The sequence below is a fragment of the Carassius carassius genome, chromosome 16 (genome assembly GCF_963082965.1).
Source record: "Carassius carassius chromosome 16, fCarCar2.1, whole genome shotgun sequence".
NCBI lineage: Eukaryota > Metazoa > Chordata > Actinopteri > Cypriniformes > Cyprinidae > Carassius > Carassius carassius.
The window spans coordinates 3,422,567-3,441,658 of record NC_081770.1 but is presented as its reverse complement, the minus strand read 5'-3'; the positions used below and the strand labels follow the sequence as shown (position 1 = coordinate 3,441,658).

The following is a 19,092-nucleotide window of genomic DNA, read 5'->3' as shown; positions in this document are numbered from 1 at the left end:
CCAGCTACGGCTGATTAACTGGCTGAGATTCGGTCCAGTTATAGCCCATGTGTGGCCCAAGACTTTAATCCAGTTCTGGGCCACTTCAGAGCCATCATTCTTTGTGGTACTTGGGCTGAGGGAAAAGTCATTGTGTGACCCGGATCTGGGCCAGAAGACATTTGCTATGTGGGTCCCGGCTAAAACTCTATAGGTCAACAAAGAAGCCATATCTAAACATGATCCAGACGTGCAGGCATTTTCTCTAGGGCAAAGCTCGTTTAAAATGGACTGTGGCAAAGTAGAAAACTGTTCTGTGGTCAGACGAATCAAAATCTGAAGTTCTTTTTGGAAAACTGGGACACCATGTCATCCGGACTAAAGAGGACAAGGACAACCCAAGTTATTATCAGCGCTCAGTTCAGAAGCCTGCATCTCTGATGGTATGGGGTTGCATGAGTGTGTGTGGCATGAGCAGCTTACACATCTGGAAAGGCACCATCAATGCTGAAAGGTATATCCAAGTTCTAGAACAACATATGCTCCCATCCAGACGTCGTCTCTTTCAGGGAAGACCTTGCATTTTCCATCATGACAATGCCAGACCAAATACTGCATCAATTACAACATCATGGCTGCGTAGAAGAATGATCCGGGTACTGAAATGGCCAGCTGCAGTTCAGATCTTTCACCCATAGAAAACATTTGGTGCATCATAAAGAGGAAGATGTGACAAAGAAGACCTTAGACAGTTGAGCAACTAGAAGCCTGGATTACAACATTCCTATTCCTAAACTTGAGAAACATTTCTTCTCAGTCCTAGGGTTACCATATAAGCCATTTCCCAGGACGCGTCCTTGCCAGGATTGTTATATTGCCTAAAATATCCAGATTTTGGCTGTTTGTGCTGTGTAGATCGATCATTGTATGACATTCATAAGAGCTATAGAGAGCAGAGCAGAGCACACGGCTCCTTATTCATTTAAATCACTCTCTTGGTACATTGGTGTCATACAATGATCGGTGCACAGCGACGCTTCAAGTTGAATGAACAAACAAACACCTAACATGTACGTGTATTTGCATTTCTTTGATCGTTCTCTGAAGATCTCACCTTCTCACACGCCACGATGTTGGACGATTGGTTAATTATGTACCATACCTGCATGTTATTGGTCGTAGTTTACTTTGGGTGTTTTAGGCAATATAGAAATCCTGGCAAGGACGCGTCCTGGGAAAATGGCTCATATGGTCACCCTACTCAGTCCCCAGATGTTTGCAGACTTATAAAAAGAAAAGGGGATGCCACAGAGTGGTAAACATGGTCTTTTTTTAAAATATGTTGATGCCATGAAATTTAAAATCAACTTATTTTTCCCTTAAAATGGTACCTTTTCTCAGTTTAACCACATCAACTCTGGGGACCCACCGGTGGGTCCAATATTGCATATGCCTAATTCTCAAAAAAATCAAAATAACAGCTCAAGTGGTTAAACATTTTATATGTCATCTATTTTGTATTCTGAATAAAATATTGAAATTTTAAACTTCCACATTATTGCATTCTGTTTTTATTCACAATTTGTACAGTGTCCCAACTTTCTTGGAATCGGGTTTGTACATTTATCTTGCCTCTCATTAATATATAAACAAAGAAATACAGAACGAACACACAACTAGAGGATACTAAAGTTAAACAATGATGAACATTTTCCAATGATGAAAAACACCTGGAAATATATTTTATTTTATTATATTTTACTATATTTATATAATATTATAATATTATATTTTTTAAATATATTTTTATATGTTTTAGTTTTGTGTTTTATATGAAACAAGGGTTATCACAGACTCATGGAATAAATGCCATTATGATAAATACTTATATTCTTGTAATGTCACAATAACAGATCATGTTTTTTGCTTTAAGCTGTTGACTCCAATTAATTAGCTTAATGTGGCGATTTGCGAACTGAAGTCATCAGCATAATGAATGAGGTGAAAACAGGATCTATTATCATGAGTTAAAGAGGATTTTGATCAGCTGATAATATTGATGTCTCAGACTATAAACCCTCATTAAACAAGCCATTCAGGATCAGCAGCAGATCAGCTTACTTTTTGCTGTGTTTGCTGATAGTCAGAAAATATGCTGAAAGCCCATGAGGGCTCAACTGAAAAGTATTACAATTATTTCTCAAATGATACTGACAAAATACCACTAATATAAAGACGATAAAGAAGATTTACTCATCAGGCATTATGATTTGTCTTTATGAATCTAAATATACCTTGTTTTTCTAATAACTAGTGATGTGACATTTGAAACAAGGTGTCAGCGCTTGTGTCGAAAATAAATGGGTGTGCCAGATGAATCCTTGATTTGAGGCTTGTGTCGTAAACGTAGAAACCACGTGATCAATACATGGTCAATGACAGAATACGTGATTGTTTCAGCATTATATGAAAAAGTCTGTTATACTAAACTCTTATAACAAAGGTGGCCTACATTTTCTTGATTTCAAATCTTTAAATTATTCCTTTAAAATAAATTGGCTTAATCAGCATTTGAAAAATAAACATTCATTCTGGTATAATTTTCCGCAACAAGCATTTTCATCTGTTGGAGATATTACATTTCTGTTGATGTGCAACAATAACATATCCAAAATACCTGTTAAGCTTTAATTTCCACCAACAGGTACTTTTAGCCTGGGGTTTCATAATATAAACACAAATTTACCCTCTATAATTCTTTTTTTTTATTTTGAATGAACAAAAATCTTTTTTTTTAATAGTTTTCTTTAGAGGTTTATAGTGTTCATTTATTTCAGAATATAACATACCAGTTAGTCCAAAGGAATTGGCCATTGTTTACGGGAGCAATAACATCTGGAATTAGTATACTAATGAAAAATAGCCATCATTGTCCCCCACTTAACAAAGTTTCTTTTCCTGAAACATTTATGTTCATGATATTTATCATATTTAGGAAAATCAGTAAATTGTATATTTCACTGTAGTATTTTTGAGATGATTCAGTAGATCTACTTATACAGATTTGTAAACAATTATGTTTATAGATATTTGACATGACTAGGGAAGTAATGTTTAACATTTATTCTATTATTATCTTTCAAATGAAGCATGTATTTACACAGATACAGTACACAATTATACATCTATGGACACATAGATCTTTCATAATTAGGTATTTATTGTTTACTATTCATTCTATTACTTTTCAGAATGTGCATCTATTTATGTTTCGACATTCAATAGATCTGCAACATAACTCGATTATTAATGTTTATTTTTCATTCTACTATTTTACAGATGATGCATCACTACTACACCAATATAATGAGCTTATCCCCGAACAAGTGACTGGTGGGAGATCCCAGCTCAAAGATTCACAGATAGCTGGAGGACTTAAGAGTTTCCAGAGAAACATTAAAAAATACATTTGTACAACTCTGAAGCCTGGAGTATAGCAACAAGACACACCATATGCACATATTCCAAAGTGTGTGGTTTTTATTGATGGTTCTCACATCCCTATATTGAAACCACCATGAAACCAATCTGATTTTCTCAACAGAAAGGCTGCCACTCTATCATTTTACAAGCAGTTAGTAAAGGGATTTTCTGAGACCTGAATGTTGGACAGTCAAGAAGGGAACACGATGCTAACATCCTCAGAAAGTCACACCTTTGGACTTGGGCCACATAAAGTAATGCATGGAACCACACACAAAGGTGGACACACTCTAGATTTAATCATCAGTAGGGGTCTAAACATTTCATCCATTGTTATTAAGGACATAGCACTATCTGATCACTTCTGTATTTTCTTTGATATTTTGATGTCTGCTACAACTGAATCTAGATCTGTCTCTGTCAGAAGGAGATGCATTAACGAGAACACAAGTGTACTATTTATGGAGGCTATATCTTTAACACCAAGCATTTCTGCAGACTCTGTTGATACTCTCCTTGATTCCTTTAACTCAAAATTTAAGAATATTATTGATGATATTGCTCCAATAATAGTCAGTAAGAAAACAAACAGACAGATATCAGTTTGGAGAAGATCAACAGCAGTTCAGACTATGAAAAGACAATGCAGAAAAGCAGAGCGGATGTGGCATAGTGCAGCACCTAAAATCGTCAACTTGCTATCTTGACACACTTCCCACATCTTTTTTCAAAAGTGTGCCTAACTGCTTAGAAGCAGATCTTTTAGAAGTGGTGAATGCCTCACTTCTTTCTGGGATATTTCCAAACTCCCTAAAAACTGCAGTTGTTAAGCCCCTCCTGAAAAAGAGTAATCTTGATAACACCATTTTGAGCAATTTTAGACCAATACCTAATCTACCTTTTATAGGCAAAATTATAGAAAAGATAGTTTTTAATCAGCTGAACAAGTACTTAAACTCAAATGGATACCTGGACAATTTTCAATCTGGTTTTCGACCACATCACAGCACAGAGACAGCACTCATTAATTTAATAAATGATATTCGCTTAAATTGTGACTCTGTGTGGAATCTGCGTTTCACACTGTCGATCATAACATACTACTAGAGAGACTGGAAAACTGGGTCCGGCTTTCTGGGATAGTTCTCAAATGGTTCAGGTCATACTTAGAAGGGAGAGGCTATTATGTGAGTCTGGGAGAGCATAACCCATCCTGAACACCTCTCCAAACAACCGTTCACACCATTAACAACTCCTGCAACCCGTCATGAACAGCTCTCCAATCAAGCGCTCTCACCATTCACACCTCCTGCATCCCACCTCTCCCCCACACCTGCAATACAGATCAGCGAGGATGCGGTGCGCCAGGTCTTCCGGAAGCAGAAAAGGAAAAAAGCACCAGGCCCAGATTGTGTTACACCAGCCTGTCTGAAATCCTACGCTGATCAGCTGGCTCCCATCTTCACACAGATCTTCAACAGATCACTGGAGATGTGTGAAGTCCCTTCATGCTTCAAATGCTCCACCATCATCCCCATCCCAAAGAAACCCAAAATTACAGGACTAAATGACTACAGGCCTGTGGCTCTAACATCCATATTCATGAAATCATTTGAAAAACTGGTGCTGGCTCACCTGAAGGACATTACTGGACCCTTACTGGATCCTCTTCAGTTTGCCTACAGAGCAAACAGGTCTGTGGACGATGCAGTAAACATTGGACTGCATTATGTTCTGCAACACCTAGACAGACCGGGGACTTATGTGAGGATCCTGTTTGTGGACTTCAGCTCGGCTTTTAACACGATCATCCCAAACCTCCTCCTGCCCAAACTAACTCAGCTCTCCGTGCCCATCTCCGTCTGTCAGTGGATCAACAGCTTTCTGACAGACAGGCAGCAGCTAGTGAGGGTGGGAAAATACACATCCAGCACCCGTACAATCAGCACTGGAGCTCCCAAGGGCTGTGTTCTCTCCCCACTGCTCTTCTTCCTGTACACTAACGATTGTACATCTAAGGACCCCTCTGTCAAACTCCTGAAGTTTGCAGACGACACCACACTCATCGGCCTCATTCAGGATGGTGACGAGTCTGCTTACAGAGAGGAGGTTAAAGAGCTGGCTGTCTGGTGAACTCTCAACAACCTGGAGCTTAACACGCTCAAAACAGTGGAGATGATTGTGGACTTCAGGAGAAAACCCCCCTGCACTCCCCCCACTCACCGTCATGAATATTATACTTACTGTACACTTAAATTTTGCACATAATATACCTGTACATACATAACTGCTTTTTGTGTTATACCTGCCTACAATTGTCAATTTGTATATTGTCATTCCTTACCTACTTATTTGTATTTATTATTATTATTATTATTATTATGTGTTTATGTTCTGTCGCTGTCATTCTGTTGCACTGCGGAGCTTCTATCACGAAAACAAATTCCTCGTATGTGTAAACATACCTGGCAATAAAGCTCATTCTGATTCTGATAAGTCTAAGTGGACATCCATGAGTCCCACAAGGCTCAATGCTCGCACCGCTTTTGTTTAGGCTGTATATGCTTCCACTAAGTCAAATAATGAGAAAGAACCAAATTGCCTATCACAGCTATGCTGGTGATACCCAGATTTACCTAGCCTTATCTCCAAATGACAACAGCCCCATTGACTCCCTCTGCCAATGCATTGATGAAATTAAAAGTTGGATGTGCCAGAACTTTCTTCAGTTAAACAATGAAAAAACAAAGTCATTGCATTTGGAAACAAAGATGAAGTTTTCAATGTGAATGCATACCTTGACTCTAGGGGTCAAACAACTAAAAATCAAGTCAGGAATCTTGGTGTGATTCTGGAGACAGACCTTAGTTTCAGTAGTCATGTCAAAGCAGTAACTAAATTAGCATACTATCATTTCAAAAACATTGCAAGAATTAGATGTTTTGTTTCCAGCCAAGACTTGTTCATGCCTTTATCACCAGCTGGATGGACTATTGTAATGGGCTCCTCATCGGCCTTCCCAAAAAGACCATTAGACAGCTGCAGCTCATCCAGAACGCTGCTGCCAGGATTCTGACGAGAACCAGAAAATCTGAGCATATCACACCAGTCCTCAGGTCCTTACACTGGCTTCCAGTTACATTTAGGATTGATTTTAAAGTATTTTTATTCGTATATAAGTCACTAAATGACCTAGGACCGAAATATATTGCAGATATGCTCACTGAATATAAACAGAGCACTCAGATCATTAGGATCGAGTCAGTTAGAAATACCAAGGGTTCACACAAAACAAGGGGAGTCCTCCTTTAGTTACTATGCCACCCGCAGTTGATACCAGCTTCTAGAAGAGATCAGATGTGCTAAAACACTGGTCACATTTAAATCTAGACTCAAAACTCATCTGTTTAGCTGTGCATTTATTGAATGAGCACTGTGCAATGTCCGAACTGATTGCACTATATTTTCACTGATTTCTTTTTATGTAAAATCATTTTCTAACTTTTTTTAAATTCATTTTAATTAAGTAAATGTTTTTTAAAAAGTTTAAAAGTTTTTAAAATTGCTTGTTTTACTTTTGTTATTATTTTTCTTCATGATCATTTTACTTTCTCTTATGTAAAGCACTTTGAATTACCATTGTGTACAAAATGTGCTATATAAATAAACTTGCATTGCCTTGCCTTTGTATGACAGGGTAAAGGCAAGTTTTGAGGAACTGATGCTAACATCCTCAGAAAGTCACAACTTTGGACTTGGGCCACAAAGTAATGCTTTGTATGACAGTGTAAAAACATATTTGTGGAACTGATGTATTCTTGGAGACTCTGCTAACCCATTGCAGAAATGGTTGGTAAAACCATATCATGACATTGGCAGGCTTACAAAAGATCAAGAACTATCCCACGTGAGAAGAGTGAATTATACATGCATAGATTTGTGCCAGAATGAACGTCCACCTTGTAATATTGGTGATATTCTGTTCTAATGCAAGAAGCGCTCTGCAACAGATGTGTTCATGCAACATTTGTAAGGCATGTACTTCAACATATACACTGTCGGATATTTCTGTTTGCATATAGGAACTTGTTTGCATCTGACCAAATGTAAATAGGCTGTCACGGCAGGGATCCAATGAGGCACGGAGATAGAACCAAGTGCGGGTATGATATTTATTTAAAGGGTAATCCAAAGGGGTAAACAGTCCAGGCAGGGTCAAAACCAGAATATCCAAATATACAAGACACGAAGACAAGACAAGGCAAGGCAAGGCAAGCAAGGCAAGATGACGGACATGAAATAACCTCAACATTAAACAAGGACTCCGTAACACAGACTCAGACAGACCGGGTATAAATACACAGAAGGATAATGAGGGAACAGGAGACAGGTGGGGAACAATCAATTACTAACAAGGAGGAAGGTGACCAAATAAGGGAACAGGAAGTGATAAGGTGACAGACACCGTGAGAAAGGGGGACATCTAGTGGAAACCCAGGGACACAACCCAGACACTGTGACAGTACCCCCCCTCTACGGAGCGGCTCCCAGATGCTCCACGACAGACACAAAACAGAGAGACCAGGAGGGAGGAGGACCGGAGGAGGTTCAGGGGGAGGGACGGAGGGCCAGGCTCACAGAGAGGAACAGGGACAGGAGTGAACACAAAAACAAAAAACAACATGAAGCCCCTCCAGGGCGGGGCAGAAGACCACACCGTCCGTTTGGTGGAGACTGGAGTCCCCCAGGGCGGAGCAGAGGACCACCACCACCGTGTGGTCAGGGCGGAAGCCTCCCAGGGCAGAGCAGAAGACCACCACAACCGTGTAGTCAGGGCAAACGCCCCCCAGGGCGGAACGGAAGACCACCACGTCCGTGTGGTCAGAGCGGAAGCCCCCCAGGGTGGAGCAGAAGACCACCACGTCCTTGTGGACAAAGCCAGAGTCCTCCAGGGCGGAGCGGAAGACCCCCACAACCGTGTGGTCAGGGCGGAAGGCCCCCAGGGCGGAGCAGAAGACCACCACAGCCATGTGGTCAGGACCAGAGCCCCCCAAGGCGGAGCAGACCTCCGTGCGGCTGGATCAATGGGACAACGAAACTCTGGTGATCCCCTGGTGTCCTTACTGGACTCCAGAAGATTGGTGCTGGCCTGACACTGCTCATGAAGATCATTGGTGACTTGCATTTGCTCATGAAGATCAATGGTGACTTGCCTTTGTTCATGAAGATCAGAGGTGACTTGACTCAGTCCTTGAAGATCAGAGGTGACTTGACTCAGTCCTTGAAGACCACCGGTGACTTGACTCAGTCCTTGAAGACCACCGGTGACTTGACTCAGTCCTTGAAGATCACCGGTGACTTGACTCAGTCCTTGAAGACCACCGGTGACTTGACTCAGTCCTTGAAGATCACCGGTGACTTGACTTGACTCTGAAAGGTCAACGGTGACTTGACTTGACTCTGAAAGGTCAACGGTGACCAGCCTAGTCTCTGGAGGATCCGCGGTGACCAGCCTAGTCTCTGGAGGATCCGCGGTGACTAGCCCTGACTCAGGAGGATCAGCGGTGACTAGCCCTGACTCAGGAGGATCAGCGGTGACTAGCCCTGACTCTGGAGGATCAGCGGTGACTAGCCCTGACTCTGGAGGATCAGCGGTGACTAGCCCTGACTCTGGAGAGTTCACTGGCACCTGACTCGACTCCGGAGGGTCAACTGGCACCTGACTCGACTCCGGAGGGTCAACTGGCACCTGACTCGACTCCGGAGGGTCAACTGGCACCTGACTCGACTCCGGAGGGTCAACTGGCACCTGACTCGACTCCGGAGGGTCAACTGGCACCTGACTCGACTCCGGAGGGTCAACTGGCACCTGACTAGACTCCGGAGGGTCAACTGAGACTCTCATCCTGTGCAACGGCGCTGGGCAAGCAGCCATCTTGGGCCATGACTCTGGACAGGCGGCCCTCTTGTACTGTGGTGCTGGGCTGGCGGCCATCTTGTACTGTGGCGCTGAACCGGTGGCCAATTTGGGCATTGGCACTGGGCTGGCGGCCATCCTGTACTGTGGCGCTGGACCGGTGGCCAATCTGGGCATTGGCGCTGGGTTAGCGGCCATCTTGTGCTGTGGAGCTGGACTGACGGCCATCTTGTGCTGTGGAGCTGGACTGACGGCCATCTTGTGCTGTGGCGCTAGGCTGACGGCCATCTGGTGCTGTGGCGCTAGGCTGACGGCCATCTGGTGCTGTGGCGCTAGGCTGACGGCCATCTTGAGTTGTGGAGCTGAACCGATGGCCAATTTGGGCATTGGCGCTGGGCTGGCGGCCATCTTGGGCTGTGGTGCTGGAACGGTGGCCAATTTGGGCATTGGCGCTGGGTTAGCGGCCACCTTGTGCTGTGGTGCTGGACCGGTGGCCAATTTGGGCATTGGCGCTGGGTTAGCGGCCATCTTGTGCTGTGGCGCTTGGCTGTTAGACATCCTGGGCAGTGGTGCTGGACTGGTGGCCATCTTGGGTTGTGGCGCTTGGCTGGTTGCCATCCTGGGCAGTGGTGCTGGGCTGACGACCACCCCGCCGGAAGAGACCGAAGTGGCTGGGGCATCCCACCGAAGCCGATGCTGCAGGTAGCGCACGAATTCCCAGAATTCCAGTGTCTCTAACTGCGCCATCTCCTCATGAGACACTGGATCATCCAGCCCGCCATTGAAATAGTCCTTGAGGGCCGCATCGTTGTAGCCCATGCCCTCGGCCAGGGACCAGAACACCTGAGCCAGGGCACCCACTTCATTGCCCTCTTGGCGGAGGGCGATCAACCGAAGGTTCTTGGTTCGCCGCTCCGCCATCTTGGCTGGGGAACGGAAAAATGACATACCGCTGGTTCCTAGTGTGACAGAGTCCTTCTGTCACGGCAGGGATCCAATGAGGCACGGAGATAGAACCAAGTGCGGGTATGATATTTATTTAAAGGGTAATCCAAAGGGGTAAACAGTCCAGGCAGGGTCAAAACCAGAATATCCAAATATACAAGACACGAAGACAAGACAAGACAAGACAAGACAAGGCAAGGCAAGGCAAGGCAAGGCAAGGCAAGGCAAGATGACGGACATGAAATAACCTCAACATTAAACAAGGACTCCGTAACACAGACTCAGACAGACCGGGTATAAATACACAGAAGGATAATGAGGGAACAGGAGACAGGTGGGGAACAATCAATTACTAACAAGGAGGAAGGTGACCAAATAAGGGAACAGGAAGTGATAAGGTGACAGACACCGTGAGAAAGGGGGACATCTAGTGGAAACCCAGGGACACAACCCAGACACTGTGACATAGGCTGACATCACAGAAAACAAAAGGTACCCATCAGACATGTATTTAAATAATGTTCCCATCAATATGGGTAGATGTCTTTAGCAATAGCTGTCTGAAAGTGTAAATCATTCTGAATGAATAGGACCTGATTTTTACTGAAAACAAAAGGTGCCCATCAGACTTTAAATGGACATTTGCTATTTCTTAAAATCAAAAGCTCCCAACCCCTTTCTAATTGTGGAAGTTCTTGGGTTTTACACTGCATATATATCAATTCATGTGTATATACTGTGAAAATAAAGGGGATAAAATCTTTTGTTGAGTTCAGTTATATGCCTTTATTAGCAAATTAAATTAAACTTAAATGCAGTGTTTTCTTGCATTAATTGTGTGTAATTAAGTAATTATCGTTAAAATGTTGACCTAAGTTATTAACTTTTTAAAAATCTAATGTTTCTCATTTTCCTCATGATTCGACGCTATCTCCGGCATATCGTACGAATTTGTATAATCTCACTCATACGATTTTATATGATTTGACTAAAAACCACAGTGTTGCTAAGGTTTAGGGGCAGAGTTAGGTGTAGGTTATTCGTACAAATTCGTACAAATTGTGCAACTGGTTAAATACGATTTTGCAAAAATTAGTTTGATCGTGGTCGTACGAATTCATACGAATTAGGCACCTCGTAAAATATGTATGAATTGCTGTGAGATCAGGCTGCATGATTACAATATTCACACTTTCCAATTTCATGTTTCCCAATTCTATTCAAATTGCTATTAAAGCAGTATGACTAAATATAAGCCTTTCTTCATATCTATTTCTTCCTGTTACTCTATATTTACCTACAACCCTTTGAATGCTATAAAACTTATCTCCCTGTTCTTTCTTCTTCCCATTGTTTCTGCCATCTAGTCTCCACATGTTGTCTGAGTAAACACTTCATTTCACTCTTACTAGGCCTACACGTTAACTGCATATATCTATGTCTGTTCTCTTTGTTGCGTCTTATGCATATTTGTTTGCCAACTCATTTCCTTTCAATCCTACATGCGCTGGTACCTAACAGAAAGCTACAATAATTCCCTGAATCTGAAATGATGGCATAATCATGGCAAGGCAAAACCAACTGTAGATGATCAAAAACACGCCAAACTCTGTTTAAAACTGCAAAACTCTGTAGATGTAGACAGACAGAGAGTAAGATATACAGTGAAATATAGTTTCTTAGGCATTTAAAAGCTTTATAGAGAAATGTAATTATGGAAACCACAAAAACAATCATAATCATAAAATTATTAATTCTTGCTGCAGGAAAAATCAAAGTTTAATACTTGAAGCAAATAAAGTGGAAATGAACTAGACATCTCTCTCTTTAATGACTAACAAGAAAACAAAAAATCTCAAGAGAGAAAAAAAAAGAAAAAGCATGAGATGCAAACCTACAAGACAATATTTCTTACATCTGCATTTTGTAAAATGGAAGAATATCTTGCTATTAAAAAAAACAAAAAGTTTTGTTTTCAGAATCAGAAAAGTTTGTAGTGAATAAGAACATTTTGAACGTGTAAAAACCTTCTACAAAGATGCATTAGAAAAACATTTTAAACATAATGATATGCATAATAATATAATTTATGTCATGATCAAAGTTGTATACAAGAATAAAACTTTCAATATTGTACTTAGTGGACAAGCTCTATTTTTGAGTTGATCTGAATCTCACAGATGGTCTTGAAGATGATCTTTATTCACTGTGAATAATTTAGATGATGTTTCTTGACAAATTATTATGAGGAGATGAGGTGTAGCACTTGAATGCAGTGGACCTGCAGATAACTACTTACAGTGATTGCTTGTTTTATGTCTCTTTAGCGAAGACGAATAACTGAAACTCTTCCCACATGCAGTACAGTAATATGCTTTCTCTCCAGTGTGAATCCTCTCATGTGTTTTCAGATGTTGTAACCGACTGAATGTCTTGTCACAGTGTGAACACTTGTAAGGTTTTTCTCCAGTGTGGATCCTCTCATGTGTTTTCAGATGTTCGGATTGACTGAATCTATTGTCGCAGTGTGAACACTTGTAAGGTTTCTCTCCAGTGTGAATCCTCTCATGTGTTTTCAGATGTTCTAACCGCTTTCTTCGTAGCCTAAAAACATCCATCATAGCTACATGCACACATGCTATAGTTTAATCACAAGTACATACTACAACATACCTTAATAAAATTCAACGTGAATTTCCCACATTTTCTGCCACAATACCATGGTGCAGTGAGTATTACTACAGTAAATCCATGGTAAATGATGGTTGATGTGTAGATTGAAGAGCCTTCTGACTGTCTCGTTGCACACACAGTGTTTCTCCTGTTTGGCTGTAAACTAGTTTAAATGGTCGAGTCATTTGTGTTGATCGCTCTATTCGCGCTTCACACTGGATCTCACAGCGCTGTTTACAGTGTGTTTCCACCACAGGCAACGCTTCAACGCCACTGCTCTGGGTCGCGTCAGATTCAGGGCAGAAGAAAAGATGACGCTTCTGTGTTTCTTCTTCTTCTAATTGCGGTTCTCAAACTAAACCCTTTATTGGCGCCATCTAGGTACACGCTTAAATCCAGTGCAGGTTGTACCAGTAAGCCCTTTATTTACACTTTTTTTTTTTAACGTTTTTTCAAGTTTGTGTGTCCAGGTACAGAAACTGACAATTTAAATGTAAGGTAGTACTGCATAGTCTTCATTGTAAAATAAAATATACAGTCAAAACAGAATGTATTCAGACACCTACAACATTTCTCACATTATCAACAGTTTATTTGGTATAGTTTAGAAAATGTTAATAAAATATGACAAGAACTCGGAGTTAAACTGTGTCAGAACAAATTCATCTTGATAATGTTATAACTTTGATAGAAATTGATTTAATGGATTACAATCAACCAAAACTACAGACAACAGTTATTATGACAATATTTATACAACTATCAATACTTTGTTGACCAATTACCAAACAATGCTTCATTTTGTTCAGACTGTGGTGTGAAAAGGTTGCATTAGCAATTCAGAAAAAAAACACATAAGCAATGCATGGTGTACATCTGAAATGCTAAATTGAACAGTGATATGAAAGGCTATAAATAGGATATTTCAACAACAGTAAACAACCAAATTCCACATGAGATTGCAAAGGAGGTTACTACAAACACTCAACAGTGTTTTTAAAGTGAGTTTTGAGTAAAAGTGTACTAATTATGTCATAAATTGTTATGTCGCTTGATGCTAACGTTAGCTCTTCACTGCTCTTACTTTATTGGTTTACTTCATTGGCTCTTACAGATAAAAACTATTTAGAAATGACCCTGTAAAACTATGTAACATATTTTACAATTGCATGAAAGCATGAACTGCTTCACTGTTTCGTCCATGTGATAGGCATCCCGAGGTAACTATTATTTACTAATGCTTTTCAATGATTTGCATTGTGAAAATTGCTATACAAAGAAATGTGAATTGAACTTACTGTGATTGTTGTTTGTATGATTCAATAATGCTGATGAATGACTGAAACTCTTCCCACATGCATGGGATATGTTTTTTCTAGAATGTGAGTCCTCTCATGTCTTTTCAGGGTATCTGACCGGCTGAATGTCTTGTCGCAGTGTGAACACATGTAAGGTTTCTCTCTAGAGTGGATCCTCTCATGTGATTTCAGATGTCCTAACCGAATGAATCTCTTGTCGCAGTGTGAACACTTGTAAGGTTTCTCTCCAGTGTGGATCCTCTGGTGTTGCTTCAATTCTGTATCCGTAATAAAAATCTTCTCACACTCAAAACACATATATTCTCTCACACCAGTGTGTCTCTTCTGATGAACTTTTAAATGCTGCAGTTGTGAAAAACTCTTTCCACATAAAGAACATGCATGTGGTTTTTCTTTTGAATGAGCTATAAGGTGCTCCTTCAGGCTTGAAGCCCTTGCAAATGTTTTTCCGCATTGCTCACATTCATGCAGTTTCTCTCCAGTGTGGATGTTCATGTGGTTCTTAAGGTTTGATGATTGAGTGAAACTCTTCCCGCACTGTTCGCATGTGAACGGTTTCTCTCTAGTGTGGATCCTCATGTGAACACTTATAGTCCGTTTGCATGTGAATCTCTTTCCACACTGATCACATGTGAACGGTTTCTCTCCAGTGTGGATCCTCATGTGATCAATGATAGTCCGTTTGTATGTGAAACTCTTCCCGCACTGATCACATGTGTATGGTTTCTCTCCAGTGTGGATCCTCGTGTGAAACATGAGACTCTGTTTGCTCATCAAACTCTTTCCACACTGAGTGCAGGTGAAACTTTTCTTGACTCTACTTTTCAGTAAAGAATCTGATTCAGTCTGTGAGCAAGTTTTTTCTCTACTTTTGACATCATGATATTTCCGTTCTTCACTCTCCTCCAGCAGGGCTGAAATGAAAGTAAAAAAAGTTGCAATAAATCAATCATAAGAAAAATCAGAGAAATGTGAAGTAGACAAGGGCTACACAACATTTATGCTAATTTTATGTATTTTTATAAATCTCTTTCCATGAACCAGGTATGATTATCTTCAAATAATTACTTTTTTTAACATTAAAGGCACAAATCCAATGTTTCTGTAATGAGAATTAACCAATGTTTGATCAACTTCACAATTATCTAACATAATAATAACATTAATAGACTATACAATAGGGCTACAGTTTCTAAGATGGATATTCAGTTGACTAATTAGATAATTTAAAAAGAAATTTTTATCCGTCAGAATAAGTGGCGGTGCCCAGAAAGTGACATAATTCACACTCTTTCTAGAGCATGATGGGAAAATTATATTAATCTATTGTCGTATTGACTGTATTCATCAACCCTGTTACCCTGTTAAGTTTAATGTTTATTAGGTATATTGGTTAAAATGTCACAAATGTGACCATGGAGCACAAAAGCAGTCATAAGTAGCACGGTTATATTTGTAGGAATAGACAACAATACACTATGGGTCAAAATTATTGTTTTTTTCTTTTATGGTAAAAATCAAATGGAAATTAATTAAAGATCATGTTCCATTAAGATATTTAGTAATTTCCTACTGTAAATATATCAAAACTAATTTTTTGATTAGTAATATCCATTGCTAAGAACTTAATTTAGACAGCTTTAAAGGTGATTTTCTCAATATTTTTATTTTTTGCACCCTCAGATTCCAAATTTGCATACATTCGTATCTCGATCAAATATGGTACAATCATAACAAACCATACATCAATGCTTAAAAAAAGCATACAGTATTTATTCAGCTTTCAGATGGATCACAAATAAAGAAAATCTGTGTCAGAAATGTAAAAATGTATTTTAGGCATGTCCCAAATTCTGATTAAAAGTTTACAAAAACTATGAACTGACCATTTGATCAAAATAGTAAAATTAAAGACAATCCATTTTCAGAACAGGTTCTGTTTCCAGCACAAATCATGTTTCCCCTTTATTATTTATTAGATTATTCAACTGTGTTGTTCTACTACAGGTTGAACTGCTGATAAACTTTATGGTTCCTTAGCCTCACTGATGAATAATAAAAAATATAAACAAACCTGCTTGTTCTTCAGTGTGTTTGGTTCTGCAGGGTTCTGGATCTCTCATGTTCTCTCTGTTCTTCAATAAACTCTGTCTCTGCAGATTTCACTTCTTCCTGATGCTTTGATGCTGGTCTTCACTTGTAGACTGATGGGAATATTCCAGCATTTATTGATGAACTGCAGTGGGAGGAGCTTCACTGATGGTGTGATTGTTGTGGGAGGAGCTTCACTGAAGATGTGATTGTTGTGGGAGGAGCTTCACTGAAAGTGTGATTGTTGTGGGAGGAGCTTCACTGAAAGTGTGATTGTTGTGGGATGAGCTTCACTGAAGGTGTGTTTGTAGTGGGAGGAGCTTCACTGAAGGTGTGGTAAATTAATAAATTAATAATAATCAACAAATTCTCTTTTTATTTTTTTTATCCACATTTTATTCAACATTTCATCTTACTTCTCATTATCATATAGTTAACAAAATATAGTCAAACTTTGGATTTCAGCCTTTAAATGATACCAGATATAAACAATGTAAGTTTTAAATAAACAAACTTAGAAAATGAAATGGACACATTTATTTTAACGTAATAAAGTTTAACTTAACAACTTGTATTTATTTATTGTGTTTTAGTTTGTGTGTAAAGCATGGTTTATTACAGATTTATAAATGTTGTTACGATATCTATAATGTCACAATAGCTGATCGTCTTGTTTGCTTAAGTCTGTTAACAGCAGGAAGATTAGCTTAATGTGGCAATTAACAGATCTGAAGTCATCATCATAATGAATGAGCTGAAAACAGGATCTATTATCATGAAATAAAGAGGATTTTCATCAGCTGATAATGTTGATAATCACTCATTAAACAAGCCATTCAATCATCTCACTTTATTCTGAGTGTTTGCTGGTAGAAACTAATTGTATGAGTACGAATATATGCTGATCGCCCATAAACACTGCACAGTAGAATGTAGGATGTAGGACAGGGTGGTTCAACACTCTTTAGCAATAAAAAAACAATGAAGCACAATTGTTAGTTTATCTAAAGTCATTTTTGCTTATTATTAGTAAGGTCAGCAGCAAAGACATTAGTTAACATAATTGGATAAGATACATTTTTGTTATTTAACATATTTAATTATTGCAGGTTTGTGTCATATTCTGAGTTTAAATTTCATTTTGATGAATACTAAATCAGATTTGTTTCTGCTAGTAGGATGAAACTTTTTTTGAAAAGTAACTTTTTTATTTTCTTGTAAATTAAAAAGTAATGCATTACTTTACTAGTTTGAAAAAAAGTAATCTGATTACATAAATCGTATTACTTGTAATACGTTACCCCCAACACTACTTCCGAGTCAATACCTAACTTTAATTCTTGATCATTGTTATAATAGCATAGATGAAAACTGTAAACTATTGAACTAATAATAATTTTAATGGTATTCTATGGAAAAAAATAATATGACAGCAGCTAAAAATTAAGTATAAAAACAATTCAAGAGCCTTAAGCATAAAAGGTTCACGGATGTAGGCTCCGTGACTTTACAAACATTTGACATATTAAATATCATTCCGTGTCTATTTCAATGGGCAGCAGGTTTCTCTACCAAGTCCAATGCTCTTCATATAATTAATTTAAATCCAACTGTTTATAATTCCTAATTAGAGTAATGAAATTAACATCTTTATTGGCATAGTTTGTGTCTACATTAAAGCATGTCACAAAATGAATAGTTGCGATCATAGTAATATACAAGGTAATAATATGAAATATTAAATTTCCCAGACAGTAATATATTGTTGGCCCAGATCCGGCCCACATCTGGCCCGCGTGAAATCCATTCATAGGTTGGGTCTGGGCTATATGAGGCTCAGGTGTGTCTCAGATTTGATTAATAAAACCAGTTTTGGCCCAGATCAGGGCCAGCTACGGCTGATTAACTGGCTGAGATTCGGTCCAGTTATAGCCCATGTGTGGCCCAAGACTTTAATCCAGTTCTGGGCCACTTCAGAGCCATCATTCTTTGTGGTACTTGGGCTGAGGGAAAAGTCATTGTGTGACCCGGATCTGGGCCAGAAGACATTTGCTATGTGGGTCCCGGCTAAAACTCTATAGGTCAACAAAGAAGCCATATCTAAACATGATCCAGACGTGCAGGCATTTTCTCTAGGGCAAAGCTCGTTTAAAATGGACTGTGGCAAAGTAGAAAACTGTTCTGTGGTCAGACGAATCAAAATCTGAAGTTCTTTTTGGAAAACTGGGACACCATGTCATCCGGACTAAAGAGGACAAGGACAACCCAAGTTATTATCAGCGCTCAGTTCAGAAGCCTGCATCTCTGATGGTATGGGGTTGCATGAGTGTGTGTGGCATGAGCAGCTTACACATCTGGAAAGGCACCATCAATGCTGAAAGGTATATCCAAGTTCTAGAACAACATATGCTCCCATCCAGACGTCGTCTCTTTCAGGGAAGACCTTGCATTTTCCATCATGACAATGCCAGACCAAATACTGCATCAATTACAACATCATGGCTGCGTAGAAGAATGATCCGGGTACTGAAATGGCCAGCTGCAGTTCAGATCTTTCACCCATAGAAAACATTTGGTGCATCATAAAGAGGAAGATGTGACAAAGAAGACCTAAGACAGTTGAGCAACTAGAAGCCTGGATTACAACATTCCTATTCCTAAACTTGAGAAACATTTCTTCTCAGT

The 19,092-nt window shown here is 39.6% G+C and overlaps 1 protein-coding gene across 1 annotated transcript; it reads right to left on the bottom strand.

Annotated features, from left to right (window-relative positions):
• Nucleotides 1–14,016: 14,016 nt before the first annotated feature.
• Nucleotides 14,017–16,737, bottom strand: LOC132159445 (gastrula zinc finger protein XlCGF8.2DB-like). The gene is made up of 2 exons (XM_059568940.1): nt 16,391–16,737; nt 14,017–15,230 (listed from the first exon to the last, which is right to left on the bottom strand). The coding sequence occupies exons 1-2, from the start codon at nt 16,437–16,439 to the stop codon at nt 14,317–14,319; spliced, it is 963 nt and encodes a 320-aa protein (XP_059424923.1). The 5' UTR covers nt 16,440–16,737; the 3' UTR covers nt 14,017–14,316.
• Nucleotides 16,738–19,092: the final 2,355 nt, after the last annotated feature.

Excerpts from the sequence above, each read along its gene's own strand:
- LOC132159445 (XM_059568940.1), bottom strand. The coding sequence starts at position 16,439 with ATGAGAGATCCAGAACCCTGCAGAACCAAACACACTGAAGAACAAGCA. Across the intron at positions 15,231-16,390 it reads ACACACTGAAGAACAAGCAG|CCCTGCTGGAGGAGAGTGAA; the intron begins GTTTGTTTATAT and ends CTTTCATTTCAG.